This window comes from Beta vulgaris, chromosome 8 (genome assembly GCF_026745355.1).
Source record: "Beta vulgaris subsp. vulgaris cultivar EL10 chromosome 8, EL10.2, whole genome shotgun sequence".
NCBI lineage: Eukaryota > Viridiplantae > Streptophyta > Magnoliopsida > Caryophyllales > Amaranthaceae > Beta > Beta vulgaris.
In genome coordinates, this window is record NC_079209.1 from 1,666,348 (window position 1) to 1,688,669 (window position 22,322).

Below are 22,322 nucleotides of genomic sequence, written 5' to 3' on the forward strand. Positions count from 1 at the left end.
CATCAGTTGAGTTTGCTAGGTCAATTGGCAAAAGAGTTGCGGAACAAATGTATGCTAGAATTGCTTCAAGATTACTCTGAATCAATGTTTGGCATCCTGCTTTAGAAAGAAACCCAGCTTCCCAACGTTGGATACCTTGTTCAGTTTTTTGTAAAATATGATTGTAGTCAGTTTTCGTAGGGAGATACGAGCTGAAAAAATGCTCCTAAGTACTTACCTAAGCAAGATGTTGGTGTCATGTTAAATTGGATAGTTAGAGAAGCTTTACATTGTCCAGTAATTTTCTTTGAGAAAATTATCACAAATTTGTGAAAGTTAACCTGTTGGCTATATTGCAGACAAAAATCATTTAGAATTATTTTAAAATTAGCGCAAGCAGTAGTTGTTGTTTTATAAAACAATAAGCTATCATCAGCAAAGAGTAAGCAAGGTACGTTAATAGAATGTGGACAAATTTTAAATCCAATGCTTGATTTTAGTTTTTTTTTTTTTACTTTCGAGTGAGTTTTCTAATGAGAATTTTTGTACATATAACAAATAGTTATGGAGAAAGAAGGTTTCCTTGTCGTAGACCCCGAGATTGTTTAAATCACCTTGTTGTTGCATCAACTTTGATTGAGTAGGATGCTTTAGTTACGAAATTTTGAACCCAATTCATCAATTTGGCAGGGAAACCATAAGCCTTAAGCCGTTCACATAGGAAGTCTCATTCAATTATGTCAAAAGTCTTTTATCTATCAAGTTTTAGGGCACACTACCATATTTTTTTTGTTTGATTTATGGAAGACATTTTAGAAGGTGCCTTGTAGATGGTGTCAATTAGATTAAGGACGAAAGTGGTTTGGATTTTCAGGAATGCCAGTTTTCAGGATAAGAGTAATTTTTGTGTAATTAAGAGGAGGGAGTTTACCGTGTTCAGAGAAGCTTTTGATAGCACAACAAACGTCCTTACTAGCGATTGGCCAATAAGCTTGGCAAAAAAATTCTTTAAACCCATCGGGACGAGGAGCTATATGGGGATTCAAATCAAAGAACACGCCTTTATTTCGTCATCCAAGACAAGATCTAAAAGTAGGTTACGATCCTCTGCTGTTATAATAGGATCAATGAAACTAAGGTCTAGTAGTCAAGAGGTCGGGTGACTTAATCGGGGAAGTCGGCTGTATCGATGGTGTGTGAAAAAGATCTAGAAATTGTATGGTTTACTGATGTCATTTAAAAGTACGATCTTACAAGAGACTATTCTAGAAAGGTAATAATAGAACTGAGAAATAAGGAACACATACACAAAGATAGAATGGAACATCCATTTTCAATCATTTGACTTTTTATGCTGAGAAAGAACAATGGGTAGGCGTTGTCATTAGAATATTGCACTAGTAAATGGCTGGGCTTAGTGACAAGACACTGCACTCTTAAATGAAGCATAATGAAGCATAATAATAATATTAATAAGGATAATAAATAATGTACTAGAATTCGAAAAGATTAAGTGACGGTCTACACAACCTAAATCATACTGCTATACATATTCTTAAATAACAACACCCGAGACACCCGCCAAGACACCCGAGCATGGATAAATAGATGATTGCTCAGAAACAGTCGAAAAAAGAAACACCTACATTCCTACTTCATCTTGTGATCGTGTTTCCGGCGTTTGCTTGGCACACTAAGAACTCCGCTCGAGGGTAGCCTGGAGCATCTTTGAAGACTGAGTTCGAGTTCATCGTTCCCTGCTCTACCTAAAGAGCTTACCATTGCTTTACATGCTCCATCATTAAGATCTTCATCAACTGACACAGCATGAGGCTTCAGTTCAACCTGGTACCATACCAAAAAAAGAGAAAAAGCTTAGAAAGTTTAAAAATACAGATCCTCATAAATAAGGCAGCAACTTGTCATAAATCAGTAGATCTTTAAATCAAATTATTGTTGGCTTACCATCCTATCTCGAGGGAAACTTGGCTCCAAATCTTTCGTAAAAACATCATTAACATAATGATATATCTTCACCATGACTTTACGAAATACATGCATGATTTGCTGTCTCTCTAACTTCATCTGGTCCTGCTTCCAGTAAATACAAGGCACAGAGATAGATTAATTTACTTCAAAACAAAACACATAAGCCAAAAAGGTAAAGAGATTTCATTATCATAGTTTATACCTGAATATAAGTTATATCATGGAGTTGTAGGCCCATAGATAGCAGAAGAGACGCTTCAACATGTGACAATGTTACAGGCAATTTCTCCATAAAGTAATGATGGGCAAAGAGTGGCAGGAGATGCTTGACCTAAAACATTAAGTATAGATTAAGCACGATTGAACACCTTTTTCAAGAAAATCTACAATAGCAGGTCTGCAAGTGTTAATCTTAATTGAAAGTGTGACATCTTTAGCAACAACAAATTTATAACATTATTACCGGAACCGCAGTTATGCTTGATTGAGTGTTTTACAATGATTTAATATGTCCCCAACACTTATGAGTTATCATACTGTAGAGTATATACACATTGTGGCCAAATCCATTAATTCCACCAGACAATCTCATCCCATTATATGCCAGCATCTTAACCAACTATAAGCTGGTAGGTATTTCTTATCAATTATAGGTTCAATGGGGTTGCCATAACTTATTTAGTTCCCCATCTTTGTTACTCACCATGATAATACATCCACCTCAATTATATACATATACTCCCTGCATCCATGATGTCCCCTTGAAAATTCATGATCATATCAAAAAACTCTATAATGTCTAAACGATAGACAAGATTTATGCTGTCTTGTTGTAGTTATTCTGAATAGGCATAGTTACTGTTGAACATAGTCATAGATAGCGGCAACAACAACAACAAAGCCATAGTCCCAAAAGATTTAGGGTCTGTTAGACATGAATCGGTATGATGATCCACAAAGGTCATTAGCATACTGCTGAACATACACATAAATAAAAAGAAGAAATAAAGAAGCATAAAAAAATTCAGTTCACAATTACTAAAACACAAGGCCAATACATGATATTCCTTATATTACACCTCTGTGAGGCTCACATAATGCCATGTCATATCTAGGGATCCCCTTACACTTAAAAAATGTATATAGCACATTGAACTAATAACTTCATAATCCAAAACACGTTGATCGACACAATCCTATTGTTCATTTTATCATACCGACTTATAATGTCATGTATCTACAAGATAAGGAAGACTTCACATGCATAGGATAGATAATAACAAACCATTACACCTATATACTTTCTTTCTTAAACAAACTAATATAGCTCAAATAAATCACCAACATAACCACATCTCCCTCTCCCCCCCCCCCTTCAGTAATAGAGAAAGAAGGAGATAATATGTAATAGAGAAACTATTAGAAAAAGCATCCCTCAACAGGCAAATAACAGGACAACAGATTTATGAACTAATTATTATCACATAGCAAGAGAGTGTGTGATGGTTTATTTTGGATGTTGGAAGACTTCTTTTTCAGGGGTTTATTTTGGGATTTGAGCCTGCTGATGCTCATAGCGGCAATATTCCGGGCAATAGGAAATAAAATTCTAATTGAGATCTACCTGTACTTCAGGGGGCTAGAAAGGAGAAAATGGCATTCAATTCCACTCTCACAACTCAATTACTCAAAGATCTAGCACACACACGTAAACAAGTAAGACCAGATTCTGAAGAGAAAAGTTACTTTAATGCACTGAAATACCACTTTCTCAATTAGAATCACAATCCCACTTGATCCTAAACTTTGAATAGCCCGTATTAAACAGTGAAACATCATTTTCTCGATAAAGAAGATGGAGCTGATACAAATCGCATATAATGCATACTAATTGTAAAAACATGTTACCTTCCCATAGTCTTTACAGTTGTTTTTATATGCTTCCAACAACTTCAATTCACCAGGAGAGCAGATAAACTTTAACAACAAGGAAGATTCCTTCTGAGAAATTACTGAAGGATCATTCTCCTCAAAGCTGATCTTTGGATCCAAGATGCTGCCCAAATAAAATAAAAGAGAGAATAAAATATACTAAACTGACAGATGTCATAAAAATGCACAATCGTTTGATTCTTTCAATAATCACTGCAAGAGTACCTCATTGCAAGCTTGTAATCAAGTCCTCCAAAGCATAGAGGTAGACGCTTGACAAACTTGGTTTTGAAACCTGTGGAAGGCTAACAGTCATTAGTCAAATAAGAAGATAAAGCAGAGGGCAATAAGTGATCTGTGAACACGAAACTCACGTTGATGGAATGGAGCAAGGAACCCAAGAGACCCTAAACCATTGTTTTCAATTCCACCAGTTTCCAGTGGCTTCAGGACCATACAACTACATTCACCTGTGGCATTATTCTGATAGACAAACAGAAGTATATTTAGAAACAAATTATATGACATTACACCACATTCATGGAATAATTCTTCTTGATTCTTTTGGACAAAATCCTACTAGATCATCCAATAGATTAACTCAAGAACCACCATATAGCACAAGTACCAACAGATACCAAGAAGGCACACACCCACACCCAGTATTATAACAGCAGTACACTTTGGAGAAACATGTGTAAAATAGTTAGTGTAATGTTCAAGGGTCTGATGGTCTGTTTGGCCAATCATTTTCAAAATTACTCCCATAAACTGTATAAAAGGAAAACAATTGCGCTTGGCCGCCTAATTATAATGACATTATTCAGTAGTGTCCACCTATATCCCCATCACCACCACCTAACCGAACCCCCCCCCCCCCACCCAACCCTCTTTCTCTTGTCTCTAACCAACAACTACTACCACCGCCTCCACCAACCACCAACAGTTTGAAGAACAATCCCATATTCATACCCCCAAAAGCCCGAACGCCAATGCAAACAAAGAAAACATATTAAAACGGCCTCATTTTGTGAATCTGTAGGCTGCCCAATGACTGCATCGACAATTCGACATCTCGCAGGGGACCACCCAATAATGCTGCTCAACTTATTGCAATAAATGTAACGGATCAAAAGCCTTAAAATTAGCCCCAAATTGCCATTGTCTCCTCCCCCCTAGCACCTCGTAACGGTCACAACAATACCAATGTCTAGAAACCACCATGGCCACCCAATCAGTTCCTTTCACTTTCCATATTCAGATAATCAAATGGTGCTCCTTTCACTTGCCATTCTCAGACTATCAAATGGTGTTCCTTCCACTTTCCATTCTCAGATAATAAAAAGAAAATGAACTTCTAGTCTAAGCCCCTAGAAATTCCCCATATGCTAGGCCAAATAGGTCTAAGTATAAGCATGGTGACACACCTTTCACTTACAAATTCTTTAATGCTGGTCAAAAGAATAACATGAATCTAATAAAAATGAATACACAAAACACAAGCAAAATAATCTATAGTAACTTACAGGAGTATCACAGATGTAAAAAGGTGTAAACTTGTGTTTCTTCCAGAATCGAAAAAGATCCTTGTTTATCCCAAATGATGCACCAATATAGTCAACTCTCTCAGGCAATCGCTCACGGGGATGAACAAGCAAGGGAGGAAGATTCTGCCTTGGTCTAATAGTCTCTTCCAACAATGAGATCTGCAAGTAAAATTAAACATAAACATAACTTAAACACTAGAAAGTAATACGTAACAAGGTCGATTCAAGACGATACACAATGATGTATGCTACTTGTAGGTGATTTTGTTTTACTGGATGAAACTAGACACGATTAATGCTAAGTTGGAGCAATGGAGGCTAAATTTGAATGTCGAGTAGGAGAATTTTGAGTACATGAAAAGTCGCTTTAGTATGCAAAGGGGTTTAAGAGATGAGACAGTAGCATTTGATGTTAGCATTTTAAGTACCACGACTTGATAATGCAGAAAATAAAAAGGGAAAAAAATGCATATGTTGATTAAGAAGTTGTTTTAAGTATCTTAAATCGATTAGACAAATAGATATTGATTAAGATGTGACTTAAAAACTAAGTAGAACCAGGGTATAATGTGACAGATATCAACATATTAAACTACAAGTTTCACCAGATTGAAATATATATTTAGCTTCCATCTCTACAAGGTCTGGGCAAGAATAGGTGCATGTATTAAAAGGGTGGATGATATAAGCAACAACAAATCTAAACTATGACATAACACCACAGTGATTCTCCTTTATCATGCATGTAAAGCCCTGCCCCTAGAAATAGGGCAACCCATTATTTCCACCACCCCCCTCTCTTTTAATGTAGGGTCTGCGCGAACACAGAGACTCGTCTAATGTAGGGTCTGCACGAACAAAGCCAAAGCAACAATGCTTCCATTACCTCGCCTCTGTAGTAATTCCTATAGTATTAAGAGGATATAATTTTCTCTTGGATAAAAAAATAGATCTCACAAATCAAAAAAGTGTTTGTGAGACATCTAATTATCTACAAACAATCTATAATAAACTGATTTGCTCACAATGGTAAACCTTCAAAAAGAAAAGGCACCTACAATTTTCATGATATATTCCCCTTTCTATGAATCAACCTGACATGTCCATCTCCTATGTATCATCACTACCAAGAGGATGCAGAGAAAATTGATAATTGCCTATCAAGCTATTAGCATCATAGTATTCATTGTAAAGCCACATCATCCAGTCTCTATGGTATTACTGGCGCAGGACACGTAACCCACAAAAAAAAACTCAAAAAGAGGACGGGAAACGAGGACGAGTTTTAAGCAGCATCTCCCCCCCCCCCCCCCCCCGGCAATATAAAAAAAAAGAAGAAAAGAACAGACCCACCCACAAAACAACGAGAAGGAAAAAAAAAAAGTCATAATTATTGCACCTTCTTCGCAGCCTCAATAACACTGCCACATACGTCAATTGAGTTTTCTTCAAAGCTCAACTCACCCATATCAGTTAACTTGCTTTCATAGTACCTGAGGATGAGCACATAGTTGATTTAGGAACATGCAATAAATGAATAGACAAATTATTTCAGATTAACTGAGCACGAGGAGCATATTACTTTCAACCACATTAAGTACAGCTGCAATGTTAGAGACCTAATGCTAACAAAGAACATTAGCCTTTTTGTTTCAGTAAGATGACCAAAAGATTGCACCCAAGAGGAAAGAGAGCCTTACAAGAAGCAGACAATGAGCCCACTGTGTAAAACGCACAAAAGTACAAATCCAATATCAAAACAATTTTTGAGACCCCAATACCAAGAGAACGAAGACAGGTTAAGGGCATATCTAAACCATAAAAAAGGAATTGTGAGAACCCAAAAGCCCTATCACTTTACAAGACACTGCCAATGAAGAAGCCATCAGAAACACCAAAAATAAAATGATGGATATCAAGTTTTATGGAGGTTGTTGAAGTGGGTTGGCAGTTGGGGCAGGGGTTGTAGGGCTGATTTGCACTAGGTGGCTCGTGCAAAGGGGTTGGGGGGATTTGGTGGTGGTTGTGGATGTGGGTTGGTGGAATTTTGGTGGCTCACTCAACTCCCTTAATAATTTGGGTGAATATGAAACAAAACCAATTACATAAGTTTGCATAAATCACTTAGCTCCAACAAAGTGGTGCATTTAAGCAATTAAAAAAAGCAGGATAAACAAGAGACACCATCATCTACAGTCACAAACCCTCATCACTCTTCCTCAATCATCTAATGCACGTTCCACAGCCAGTAGATGTTATACATGGAAATCGAGATTGGGAAAGAAACCAAACTCCCTATTGGCTGAAAAAGAGTTAACCAACCACTAAAGTATTTCGAGGAAATCATTTCAGGACAAACGCAGAAGGAATTCAAGCATACCTCGTTACCAAATCTAAAGCAGCTGAGCCATATCCTTGCTGTAAAGCAGCCAAAGGTAAGCAAAAAAATTTATGGGAAAAGAATCGGAGTCAGGAAACAATCAAAATGAGCTCTGAAAAGTACCCCTTGAGCACTGGGATGGACTGCTATTCTAACAATTCGAACACCTGAAAGATAAGGGAAGTCTGTATTTTCGAACTCTTCACAAAATTTCCAAGGAATTTGATCACCGGGGGAAAGTGGCCCATTCTTAAGCATTGCATAGCAGAATTTTGTGCTATTTGTCCTTCAAGGCACACCTGCAGAAGATAACATAGATATTTAGATTGAAAGATAGCATAAACTATGGCTTCAGTTGGAAGCAAGAAAATACAATTTAGGCAAGCAACGTCCAATAAAATAAGAATTCTTCAATTGAATCATTATACATATGTTCATGGATAACAGGCAATCCCTGCGTTAAAAAAACAGCATTACTTATTATTAAAAGCAAGGGGAAGCTTTGTAATAATGCCACATTTCACCCCATAAAATGTTAACACGATGCCACTTGGGATCCAACATAGCTCTTTCACAGCCAAAACAAATAACCCTCCTTAAAAAAGAATGGCCGAAGTAGACCTTCGAACCTTTAACATCCCGGTTACAAAGTATGTTAACTACCAAAACGGTAAGGTCTAAACTTTGAACAAACATGACAACTCAAAATATAAATGCAAGTTAAATGGCCAAAGGCCCAAATACAGACTTTTCTCGCTAGATACTACTTTGTGTGTTGTACACCGAGACTTGTAAATTTAGTGGATATATCCAGTGTTACTCGCTTAATATACATGCACCTCCAATATTGTATATCAGTAAAGGTAAACTATATATTATCTCATTTTTGTAAGTAATATTTACACCTAAATATTTATATGTATTATACTCTTCTGTTTCATGTTGGATTTTAATTAAGATCTTGCGTTCTATTGAGTCATTACTAATTATATTTTGTTCATTCGCTATTGTTATTTTGCTTTCTTTCCATGAATTATTTTGGAAACTCAAAAGTTAAGTTATCCTTCACCAACAATGATCCAATAATCTTCAGCAGCTATATCGAAGTGAAGTGCTTACTCCTTATACTTTCATCCTATGCCTTCTCTTGTGCACATGGTGCGTTTACTTATGAAGTCAACTTCACATATGTCTCATGATGTCAAGTTTGCGGCTAGCCGGCTACTTATCATATACTCCCAAGTTCCACATAGATGCAAATTTTATTTAAAAAAAGAAAAATTATCATCCAGAATAGTGAGCTAATGGATTGCACTAACACCGCGTAATCAGGCATTGTCTTGGGGCGCACCAAGACAATGCCTGATTACCCGGTGTTAGTGCAATCCATGTTGAAGACCTAACATGCAAAGTGCCTAAAACATCCAAAATATTCATCATTTATTTGTTTGTGGTGTGTGCGCATGTGTGTGTGTGTGTTCTGTTTCTGGGGGCGGGGGTTCACAATGAGCCACAAACATGGATCCAATTCCAAACCATGGATACCACCTTCCGAGACTTTAACCACCTAAAGTATTTGGAACCCATGCTAATAGATGTCCAGTGAAAGATAAGGATAGAACACCAATAGTCTCATAATTTGAAGACCTTCCAAATAATGCATTATGAAAAGTAAAAATAAAAATAGAGAAAGACTTCGATGTTAAAGTAGTTGCTAATACAAACAAATCATATCTGAAACAATTGCAAGACCACACGAACCAACAACACTTCTTTCCTTGACCACACTGACAAGTTCCAATGACCAATGAACGTCATAGATTAAAAAACCACATAATATGCTGGTATTATTTGACACCATGAGCTTCGCACAATTGCACCATCATATAAGATAGCAAACCTCATTAGTGAGTAGAACATGCAGGGGTCACGGGCTTTAACCAAACATAAGTGCAGTTATTCTAAGAAATTACAAAAGGAGAATTAGCGACACGAGTAAATCACTGATCGATACATACCTGGATAAAACATAAAATGTCGGGAAGGACATTTTTCCCCTCATCGACAGGTCCTGCAAAAAATATCTATGCTGAATACTCATCACAAAGAAACCAAAGAAAATAAAACCAATCCAAAGAAATACCAAGCAGCACAAAGATATGGTGTGCTGGAGCATCTGCCATCAACTGCAGATCATTAGGCGAGTTCTTATAATGAGATGACACGTAAAGTGCCACCAAACGCTGTAAAAATCACATGGACAGTCAGGAAACTTAAGGTTAGAATGTCAGATTAAGAGGGAGGGCCACCAATACGACATCAAAGCTCCGGGAATTTAGTAATACCTTCAGAAATATTTCACTCTCTTTATGGAAAGAAAACAGGGTGTCTCGATTTACATAGTACAAATTGCAGTCTTTAGGATGTGGAAACCTAATGACTCAACAGTCAAGGAAAGTATATAAGTAATTTTTCAGGAGAAATAGAAACCAAAGCATACAATTTTAAACTACAATAAAATTATGCTAAACCTGCTAATATGAGGAACTGAATTGGTCGCATCCAGACACAGTAAATCATTAAGCCAAGCCTCTATAGGATCCCCTGATGAATATCTGATAGACTCCCTCAGTTCCAATTTCTTATATACCCTACCTGCAAGTCAAAACGTATGCATTCAAATTCCTGCTTCTTCCAAAGTAGAGTTGAACAGAAGACTTATTCCATGAAGGGTAACAAAAGTCTATCTATATATCTATATACTATACTAAAGTGAAACACCGTTGATGGAGTCTTCCTTCGTAAACTCACCTTTTTAGTCACTCCCAAACTCACCAAATTTTAATGATATTCATTCTTAGTTAGCACTTGGCACATTGAAAAACAGTGTTTTAATTAATAGAAGCATTGGAGACATAATTAATTAATGGACATTAAAAAATGGTTATTGCATTTAAAATCAAAACATCTCATTGTTCATTTCAAACTAAGTATTAGTAAGCACAACATAATAAATGTCCTTTTATTTATCTATATTACTTTTAAAAGCCAAGGATTAACTAGTATATAATTCTCTATGTTTGAAAAATCCAAGTCTGCACTACTTAGTAAAAACCAAGCTCCTGGACATAAAGAAAACCACCATCATAAAACTGGATCCACACATTGCAGTTAGAAGTTGTAAAACCAACACTATATTCTATTCTCTTCATTTACTGATCATCTTTTTAAAAAATTGAAAGTAGCAGCACTTATTTGTTGTTAAAAAGCTGCCAGTTATGACAAAAACCTCAACTAAAAATTCTAAATGAAAGAGGGGAGGAAATTTTTCGGGGGGGGGGGGGGGGGGGGGGAGTTGTGTTTAAGAACTCTACCAGAGACAGGATTGTAACTCTGCTTTTCCAAATGACTGAGAAGCTTCAGAGACAAAGAGCGACCAGTGCCTTCGTATCTGGAGCAAATATATCGCGGTGATCAAAGAAATTACCAAACATATGTGAATAAACAATTAGTATACAAGATTTTTGTATTTATACTTCCTCGGTACCGAAATGCATGTTACATTTTGACTTTCACAAATGTTGATAAATAAATTCAATGCTTGATATTTGTAATTATTAAGAAGTAAAATTATAAAAATTTCAGATTTTTATGCTATACAATGAGATCGATCTAACAAGATCGCACTTGACTATGTTTTTCCTTACGTATAAATCACAAGAATCAAAGTAGAGAATGTGAATAGTGAAATTGTCAAAAGTATGGCATTTAAAATGAAATAGAGAAAGTAAAAGCACAGAGTGATGGCGCACATCATACCCGTTGACTGTAGAAGACAAGAAACTAGGTAAGGACCCAGCAATGACTTTATAACAGGCAATGGTATAGCAGCTGCCTCATCAATGATCAAGAGCTCTGCTTGAGAAAGCTTCGCATGGTCTTGCGGTTCAATGTACTGTCATTAGTTCCAGTATGCATTAGGAATATAGTACTGAAACGAATATCAGAGCACCTCACACCAAACAGAAAACTGGAAACAAGTACTAAGGGATACAGTTATATTTGGTGCCCTCTCTTCAATAGAGTTAATCTCATATTGCTAAACAAGACAATAAGCAAACACAAGCGCCTATATTAACGTCCTCAAAATCGAAACTTCCAAGAGAACACGCCCCGCTGAGTCAGAAATGAGAATTACAAAGATCAAATCCATACAGTTAAGACAGGCAAGGTGGACTAAAATAATGTCGGACAATCCAAGAAGTAGCAGCATGCAGAAGCTATAGCACAGACATTGCTTCTGGAGGTGGGAATTAATTATGTCTAGGTTTCAGCTTCAAATAAGTCACATCGGTTGGTTTTGGCTAAGGAAGCTTTAAAGTAAGCCTATACGGATCTGTAAAGAGGGACAAAAGGCAGAAGGGGTAAGTGCATTAGAGTATTGAAGAGTGCACAAAACAAGAGCGAGGGTGACTAAGTGGTGTGAAGCTGGTGTTTTAGGAATAGTGGAAGTACCAAGATAATAAGTAACACTTTGTCCTAAATGCCATAATATCTGATATTGGTCTTGTGCTAAAGTGCTGGTCTTCGTTGTATTACCAAAATAATAGAGTGTATCTGAGGTTGTAAGCAATATATTAGATCATTTGGCCCTATTAGTCACATTGAGAATTAGAATTGTAACTACCCCACATCAAAAAAGAAAAAGAAGTTACCTATTAATAACCATAGAGAAAATACAACATATCATTCTTAGAATGAGGTATACCTAAGTTATATTAATTTACTATTAGTATATCCAACTATCCAAGACAATATAAATATATGGTAAATTTAACATCGTATATCCAACTATCCAAGACAATATAAAGATATGGTAAATCTTAAATCCTCACATTGTTGATATTAATTAATAATTACTATATTGTAGGAATCTCAAATCATTTGTGCAAAGTTAATTACTTGTTCCCCAATCTTAAACCCACAAAAAATAAGTGAAGAAAAAGCTTATTCAAATTCATTATTAATTCCAATGCTCGCACTACCAAGCGTTAGAAATAGATGAAGTTCATTTGCACTCAATAAAATCGTCACCACTCCCCCATTCAAACCAACAACTTGATCCCTACATACTAAATGAGCTATCAAGCAGAGACTTCTAAAACAAAGAAATGACAAAGGCGACCAAAATACAGGCATACTATCTGTCTGTGTGTGAGAGAAAGATAGAGAGCAAACCTGAATTATCTGTCTGTGTTCTTTAAATATGTTTATTTGTGTTATTGCCTTCCGAAGAACAGGATCTGTGCTCCGTACCACATCAAATTGCGTATGCTCCTTGAATCAAAAAAATTTATAAAGAAAAGAGAGAAAAATTTAGAGAAAAAATGAGAAACTGAAAAAAATCTCATAAGATGGAACATTTGATAACAAGCTGAGTACTTATATACAGAGTTAGCTACAACTTGCAAATACTTAGCTTATGCTTTCACAGAATTGAACAAGTGTATGCTGTCTTTCTTATATGATTTCCAGTATATGCTAGGGCTAAAGTGTCAGCATAGTCGCGTAGATGATTTGAATAGGTTATTTAGAAACCGTTTCCCCCATAAACAATCTCTAAGCACCATCAGTTCATGATTAAATTGACAAGTGATGCCAGAATGAGGATGACAAATATTTATCAAATAATTATTAATTAAGAACACATGGTTCCTGCTATAGCAAGATCTGAACGAGACCTGATTCCTGCAAATACCTTAAAATATTAGATCTTGTAATTATGATACGTCACAAAAGCTGGGGTTGAAAATTTTTGATTAAGCAACTCAATTGATAGTTACACTGTCAGGTTATCATATCTTGTTCACAATTTCTAGGCATATCTACTGCTTGAGATTATGAAAGAGAACACTCTAACATCAGGACTCAAGAGGCTCTCAAACCAAAAACCCTGGTCACAGTGAGTACTAATGCTCTATTTCATCCATCTGAACAAATTGAGTTTTCAATTATCAAAGGGAGAGGGGAAAGAAAAACAGCTGCTAAAACCTGCTTGACGGTATGAAAGAAAGCTTGAAGCAGTCAAGGTGATAAAAGACTTCAGAAACAGAAAGTTCAATAAAGAACAGACTAGTGCCCCAACCTTAACATCTCAAAGAGGAACCAGGAAAAATGTATTCATTGCTCATTACCATGTAGCCCAAAGAGTTAAGAAAATCCTAACCAAATACCTATAGCTGATACTTAGGGGAAAGAGAGTTGAACATAGGATCTGACGTAAGGACCAAAACTCCCAGCACAAATGCCTCTTCTACAGACATTGATAATCAATCATATATCCAAAATTTTGACATGAACTATGTTGCTCAGATTTGAAAAAAGAACCGGACTCACATAAGAATCCAACCATAAAACATAGAAAAAAAAAATCTACAAAAGATACGACATCTGTTTAAAGAGTTCAAATCGGGAAAATAGACACAGTAATATGGATGCATTATATAATTTACAATTTGTTGATTGATTTATAATTCATAGTAGTAATTTACTCCTTGAAAAGAAAGAAGTGAGTTGCCTCCTAACAGAATTCAATTCAAACTATTAAAGTAAAAGCCGGCGACCTCTCTTTTATAGCCCTTAAACCAGTCGTCTTAATATTTAGTAAACGAGTCCCCTCTTTACTTCCCGTTTGAAAATAACATAAGCGATTGTCCGGCAAATATGCATTTGCATGTCCTTCAATAAAACATAATGTCCAGCAATCGGTCAGTGACAGCAAAGGCACACCAAGAACACCTCTATCCACACCCTAAAATTTTGTTCTCTTCACTCATGAACTAATGCATCAACTTTCAGATGTAAGATAACTAGCCCCATCCTTTTTCCCTAGCCAAGTCATACTATATCTTATGTTTGTACCTCAGTCGCATCCACTCATGGAAGACAAGCAAAGTGACGAGTTCAGCCATTAAATGCACTAAACTCCATGACAGGTGCTAGACTGAAAACTCTGACTACGTATAAAGGCAGGAATATACTTTAAATAATTTTCGAAAGTAAGATGCCAACCTCAATATTGAGGACACGAAGCCCTCTGAGGACAAAATCAAATAACGACCTCAAATTTTCTGCAGAGGGAGCAGTGACAAAGATACGTGAGTACCTGTAAAGAAACCATGTATATTAGAGAGATTAAAAATTATAAGACACCCACAAATACAACTACCAAATTTATTAACCGGCCCACCCTGCAGCTACAGCTCCTGCAATTGCCAAACCTAGAGCTGCTGATTTACCACGCCCACGAGAGGCAATGAGAGCAATTGTGGCTTGATAATTTTTCTCTAGGATGGCATCAAGAAGTGTTGAAAGAGACTTGCCCTGCAAAATATCACATCCACGAGCTCAAAAGTATAACAATATTATATTAAAAGATAATAAAACAGAAGAGAAGGAATAAATATAGATTCACTGTTTTTGTAAAGTTCGCACGGGGTGGGGGGGTTGCAAAACACTCTTATGTAGCAGCATGACGTGACACTTGCCTGGTCTAATGTTGTGCATGCACTAACCAATGGGCCAACAGGTAGGACATCGTGAAGCTGTTCCTTTAAGATCTTTAACTCCTCTTGAGCTTCCAAAATTTTATTATAATCCTAGTAACACAAAAGCAAACTAACTTGATGCCATAGTCATATTTCCCGAGTAGAAGAAAGTACCAAGAAAATCTCCGTAGCACAATGATGGAAATTCATAAATTTTTAGTTTATAAGTTCTTAAGGGCCTTAACTTGCAGCCTTCCTGAAAGATCATAAAAAATGAGTTTACCTTGAAGGGCTCAATGGCTGACATGACGTGAGATGAGATTGGCAAAATGTTAAGCTCATCATCCATGACCAAGCACGCTTTACATGATGCAAGTGATAATAGGAAACGTTCATTAAAACGTGAAACTATTTCAGAATGAGACTCGGTTCTAAATCTCTGATGAACATCCTATGCATAAAAAAAAGAAAAAAAAAATTCAGTTAATCAGAAACTCCAAACGATAGATGAAAACCTCAAGTAGGCATTAAAGAAGATAGAATAGACAGATAGGTAATCTCTCAGCATCAACAAATATCAACATTAGCTTTTGAAACACTACATAGAAATTTTTTTGAAGAACGATTTCAAAATATGTATGTATGTATGTAGATATGTATAAATTCCCTTCAGGGCTCGGTTTTAGAGTTTTCCTCATTATCTGATAAGAGTATGGACATAAAAACAAACAAAGGCAGCAAGGTGCCTAGAATTTATAGATCCATCCCATTTCCTTTCGCACATGGATATGCAAGAGCAAGAGCAAGAATTGTTCCAGTCTAGCAATCAATACGATAGCAGCTAGGAAAGATGTGGCAGTTAGTTGTCTGAAGTCAACGAGAGAAAAGTTTGAATAAGACCAGTCAATCATGCATCTACTCTCTTTTCTTTCCCCCTACTTATTCTTCAAAGTGAGTGTCAAACTGTAGGGAAGTAATATAAATTGCAAAGAAGAATTTACATCATGAGCTCACAAATCACAATTTAGCCGATGGGGTAATTGGATGTTATTTGGCATAGAATCACAACTGAGGGAGGAATACTTTTCAGTGTCCGTGCCGAGAAGGTTAAATAAATGATATTTCCTTCTTACTATAAGATCCCCTGCAACAAAAGATTCCTCTCACTTCTCACACACAGTAGAATATAATGAGTAGGAGATTGATCGCCAACGGATGGTGTGCAACTTTGCAGTTTGCACACTGTTTTCAATCACCTACCAGTCTCTTCCACTCCCACCCTACAAAGTAACCATGCTGGCAGTCTCTATATTGCCTTTAATAAATTACGTTTATTCATATCATTGTTTGATATATAAATCTAGTGCACTGGAGATGAAGTCATTCTCAAAGATCAATAGGATGCGCAACATGCTGCTGCATAATTAGCCATATAGTTGAAGAAAACAAATATGAGATTTTGGAACACACCATGACCATGCTACATAGGGCGGTAAGCGAAGATAGAGAACGAAGAAGCAAAACTACCAAACCACCGCCTTCCACAGTTTCGATAGTTCTTGCAAGGATATTTGGTGTCAAAGCTTCAAAATCCTACGCAAATTCAAGAATGAAAGCGAACATTAGCAGGTTAAACATAAAGATATCAAGAGACAAAAGAAAATAGTCAAACTAAAAAAGCACCTGCAGAATACACATGCCAAAAGTATTTCCAAGTATCCTTTCTGAATCTCGATACAAGCAATAAGATACCACTCCACTTTCAATAAATAAAGAAAAAGGATCAGCCTTTTCTGGATCAAGGAGACCCCTTTGCATCATCTTCTTCACTTGCTTTACTCGTTTTTTCCGGTGACTGAGATACACAATGACAGGACACAAAAAAACAACAGTCATACTTCATGTAGATGGCCAAGACAGTATTCACTTCATGTTTGTTCTGTTTCTCTCTTACCCTTGGTACACAAGATAAAATTTCCAGATTAACACAAAATATATGGACAATTTAACCAAAGCCCATAAAGAAAATAAACAGAGAATAAAATATAACCTGCTGAGCTCTAGTTTTTCCTTGTAGCACCATAAAACACTTGGTCGAGCTTTGACGACTGCCTTACCTAACATGAAATGAAGATTCACAATCTGCAATATCCGAAATTCAAGGTTAAGAATCAGAATAGTAAGCAGTTTATTTTACAACTTCTAGAACCATGAAACATTATTAACACTTGACCTGATCCCGGGATTTATCGCCGATAATAACAAACATGGAGCGATGCCCAACTTTCACACCCTTTTCAATCAAAGACCTCACACGATCATCAACCTTCTTCCTCATAGCGCACACCTGATATATAGACCTGAAAAGTACTTTAGTTTTACTACACAATTATTCTGGTAGAGTTCTGATATTTTCATATCAACTTATATATTGTGCTGGAATTCCTGAAAACCTATACCACAATACTTGAAAAATTCATCTGATGAAAAACAAACAACTGAACAATAGCATGTAAATACGCGCATCTACAATTTTTAACATAATTGTTATGATTTAGTTCCATGAAAAAAACATGATTTACGAAGTTATACAAAAAAATAAGTTGAATTCATGAAACAAACAATAATAACCTCATAAAAGCAATCGCATGCATAATCACATGAAGTAAATATTAAAAATCGCAATTTCACACCAAAATTCGCAACAAAAATCGTCTAAACAAGTAGATTCATCTAAGGAACAAAACAATAACCTGGAATTCGAGCCTCTGAAATTTCCGTATGACTGAGGGAAGCTAAGAGAAATTTCCGTATGACTGAGGGAAGCTCAGAGATTATAAAGCTGTAGTAGGAACCACCGTGATTATACGACTACGTGAGAGTGTTTTATGAGCACCTATGTATTGTGTAGGAGACTAGGAGGAATAGTTTAATATTTATAGTACTAGGTTTTCACCCGTGCAAAATGCACGGAATTTTTTTATTTATAAATTTTATGACATGTTTCTCCCAAAATCATGGGGTGAATATTAGATCGTGATTTAAACTTTTTATAATCATATCGTTTGTGAGGAATATTTTAAAACTGACTTATAACTCGTGCGTTTAATGACTGATGTAATTAATATTATCGTGCGGCGTTGACCGAAAAAGTTTTTACTCTATCCATTGCTTCACATTGAGGACCAAATAAAATCACAATTCGCTCCATTATTGGGATTCAATCATACAACCACTTTTTTTCGCACTTTCTGTCGTCCCTACTTTCCACAGTCCCTCTCGATCACCCCTACTCTTTTGTTGTCTTGAGATCCCGTGATCATTATCACAAATAAAATTTCAAACCCTAATGTTGGTAATTCTTGATATGGCTAACTGAACCCGTGCAAATTACAAACCAAAAATGGAGATTTAAAACATAGCTAGAATTGTTATATTTAATTGAACATTTTCTCCTGAATTTGGGCAATATCATATTAATGGAGATTTATTCGAAAAATTGCTACATTCGATCAATTGACTCTTATGTTATTAAAAAAAAAAAATTACCGTTCAATTCCAGATTTATTCGAAAAAAGTTATACAAAAAGTTTGACCGCAGATTCATCGAACACACTTGAGATTTTCGAAAATGGAGAAAAAAATGAATTTGATTGTGTTTTTTATATGAAGATGATGATTCACTTTCTAGATGTTCAAATTGAGATGGAAAAGGACAAAATTTGTATGGCAGTGAAAACTGAGAGTTATAAGCAAGGGTTTGTTACAATTTGGAACTTTATTAGCAAACTTATATTTTGTTAAGATTATATTCGGTTTCTAGATATAAGTAAGATTATATGCACCTCTCTTAGAATTTAAAACTTGTAAGTTTCATATTATTTGACTCATTTTTTTATTTATTTTGAAAAGTAAAATATAGAATAAATTATATTGTCAATTATTTGTTACATGCACAATTCACCTTTTTTTTCAATTTTATTGTGAGTTTGTGATTAGCTCACTGACTCAGGTCAATAATACTTGTTCCAAATGAAAGGTAATATATAGAAATAAAAATCAATTTATATGTGAAAAAATATTATATGACATTTTATATTTTCTTTGAGATGAACACCTATAAATTATGCGCTCTCAAATTTCATATGTATGGTAATATTATTTTTTTTAGTTGTGATTCGGTTGTTGTGAATAAACTGAACAAATATACTTCCTCCGTTTCAAATTACTCGCTACACTTTTACGTTCATGCTTGTCGATGCACTACTTTGACTACTAATATCTTTAATTATGTATTAACGTAAAGTATAAATTTTTAATTTTCTGAAAATATACATTGAGACAAATTCAACAAACATATTAGATTATAACATTTGATTTTATCTAATAGTAAATAATGCATGGTCAAACCTCATTCATGAATAGTGGAATTTTCAAAGTGTAGCGAGTAATTTGAAACGGAGGAAGTATATGACTTATAAACTTCACAAAGATACAACTACACTAAAATTATGGACAATAAATTTCACATAAGTTGTATATGTAATTTTAATCTTTAACCTTACATAGAGATGTCATACATTTACCAGTTAAGATAGCATATTCCTAGCGGACTTTAAATATTGCGATGTGATATTTTGTATAATGAAAGGGTCCCATTGTTATTATACTAAACCTTAAGACATCTCATGCTTGTTGTTACAATTAGGCCACCCTCCTTTAAGTTTTACAAACCTCATGAGCCAAGTAAAAGTTAACTTTTGTTGAGACTTTGTTATCTTTTCTTATCTACTTATATATTGGCTAATCCGTTTTTTAGTTGATAGTTTAATATTAGGTGTTAGTACATAAGATGTTTAGACTTTTGTGCAAGTATTAGTACATAAGATGTTTATTCTTTTGTGCAAGCTAAGTGTTAGTACATAAGATGTTTACTCTTTTATGCAAGCTAAGTGTTAATACATAAGATGTTTATTTTTTTGTGTTAAACATGAGGTGCTAATATCAATTATTATTGATTTTATCGTGGATCGTGTTTTGTATTGCTAATCACATTGTAACTCACTAATAATTATCATCGTTTTATGGGATACACCGTAGTCTTTGTAATATGACGGCCTACGATTTTATAGTTTGCAATGAACTTATAATTTTGATGGTATAGATATGTGGTCAATGATCTTATAATTTGAACTTTTTAAAAAAAACCTATAATACAACTTATTGTATGATTAATACGTCCTTTGGTAAATTTTAAGTTTAATATTATAATCTGTTAAGACTTTTATTTTAATTTTGGTTTAAGAAGAGAGTACAACATGTTCATTTAAATAGTTGTAATACCGACCTTAAATAGTACCTAAAATATCAGCTTCTTGCTATAAATTTATTTCTTAATTAGTGCCAAAACATATGATTAGTAACTCAAATACCGAATTTAGGGGATATGAATTTTTAATTAGTTTCTAAAAAATCGTATTTAGGGGATATAATTTTTTTAATTAGTGCCTAAAATATCGGATTTAGGAGATATATTTTTTTTGGCAATTTTATGATGCAGAAGTAATTACTAATTTCCCCTCAAAAAAAAAAAAAGTAATTACTAATTAATAGCAATCGATTCCTAAAATTTAGTTGATTTACATTCCATAACAGATAACTTTCTTAAATAGGTTTCCAATTATATGCCTAAAAAAAGTAATGCATAACAAAAATATTTAGAGACAAATACACGTGGCAAAAAATCGTAAAATATATTACAAAGGATTGACACTTCAGCAATTCAATTTGCTCTTGACACATCATCAAATCATTATTGCTTTATAGTATTATATAGATATGTTACAGGGGCGGATCCAGCGTGACAACTGAATCCACGCAAATCTGGAAAAAGAAAAAGCAAAATGGCTGAAAATAAAATGGCAACTAAGAATTAAAATATAACTATTCCGCGCTGAATTAATTCGGTAAATGTCCGCATGACTCAGTGGTAGAGTTGGTGAAATTATTGTCAAGGGGACGCGGGATCAAATCCCACCTTTGACTTTCCTTTATCTATTTACATATCAAACATGTAATTGAAAATAATACTTCATCCATTTCATAATAGGTTGAATATTGTTATTTCAGGTTTATCCCAAGTTAGTTTGAAACTTTGAATACTTTGATTTTTGACACGGCGGGTGCTTTTACCTAAACTTAAAAACCTTTAAAGATATTACTTGTAACTAAAAGAATGCCTTCCCTAAGTTATCCTTTAAAAAAAAATCTAAAATTTGTTAGTTTAGCTAATTTAAGTTATCATTTTGTTCAATAAACATTAATTGACGATAAATTTATATTCAATTAACTCAAACTTTAATAAACAAATCTTTAATTGAATTCTTAATTTTTAAATAATAATTTCGAAAATTTTGGATTAGAGAATTGACTTTGGTCAATCGGCAAACTATTCTAAATGCAGTAGATTATGTGTGCCCACATCATGTCTCGAAAAAATGGTAAGGAAGATGCTAATCTAGCATCAAATAAATTTCGAACCCACGCGGATCAATTCCTGAATACGCCACTGATATGTTATAAAACCTAATTTGAGTCGAACTCGCAAAACATATTCTAAACTAAATATAATACATTAATATAAATAAATATTATCTCTAAATAAATACTTCGAAATAGATAGATCCTAAATCTATCTTAACAAGAAGACTCGAAAATGTAACACTCTACAAAATTTAACGTAACACTCTACAAAAAAAAACTTACTGTGCATCAGAAATCATATACTTCCTCCGTTCCAAAATAAGTGAAACACTTCTCTCATTTATGTGAGAGCTTTTTGAGACAAGTGTTTCACTTATTTTGGAACGGAGGAAGTAATATACTTTCTCCGTGTTTTTATTCTTGCTACATAGAGAAAGTGGGGGGTTTTTAAGAAAGGTAGAGAGA

The 22,322-nt window shown here is 34.9% G+C and overlaps 1 protein-coding gene across 1 annotated transcript; it reads right to left on the minus strand.

The window, feature by feature from the left end:
- Positions 1-1,420: 1,420 nt before the first annotated feature.
- On the minus strand, positions 1,421-18,291 carry LOC104900555 (RNA cytidine acetyltransferase 2). Its single transcript, XM_057391094.1, is given in 28 exon segments — positions 1,421-1,824; positions 1,945-2,070; positions 2,171-2,299; positions 3,877-4,024; positions 4,126-4,195; positions 4,275-4,383; positions 5,427-5,606; positions 6,847-6,940; positions 7,828-7,865; positions 7,951-8,060; positions 8,063-8,126; positions 9,846-9,898; positions 9,971-10,070; positions 10,173-10,260; positions 10,359-10,482; positions 11,202-11,278; positions 11,647-11,671; positions 11,674-11,782; positions 13,066-13,164; positions 14,899-14,992; positions 15,077-15,210; positions 15,375-15,485; positions 15,658-15,825; positions 16,845-16,967; positions 17,058-17,229; positions 17,425-17,516; positions 17,608-17,734; positions 18,128-18,291. Coding segments are annotated over 27 exon segments (2,937 nt in total). The 5' UTR covers positions 17,713-17,734; positions 18,128-18,291; the 3' UTR covers positions 1,421-1,629.
- Between the last annotated feature and the right edge of the window lie 4,031 nt (positions 18,292-22,322).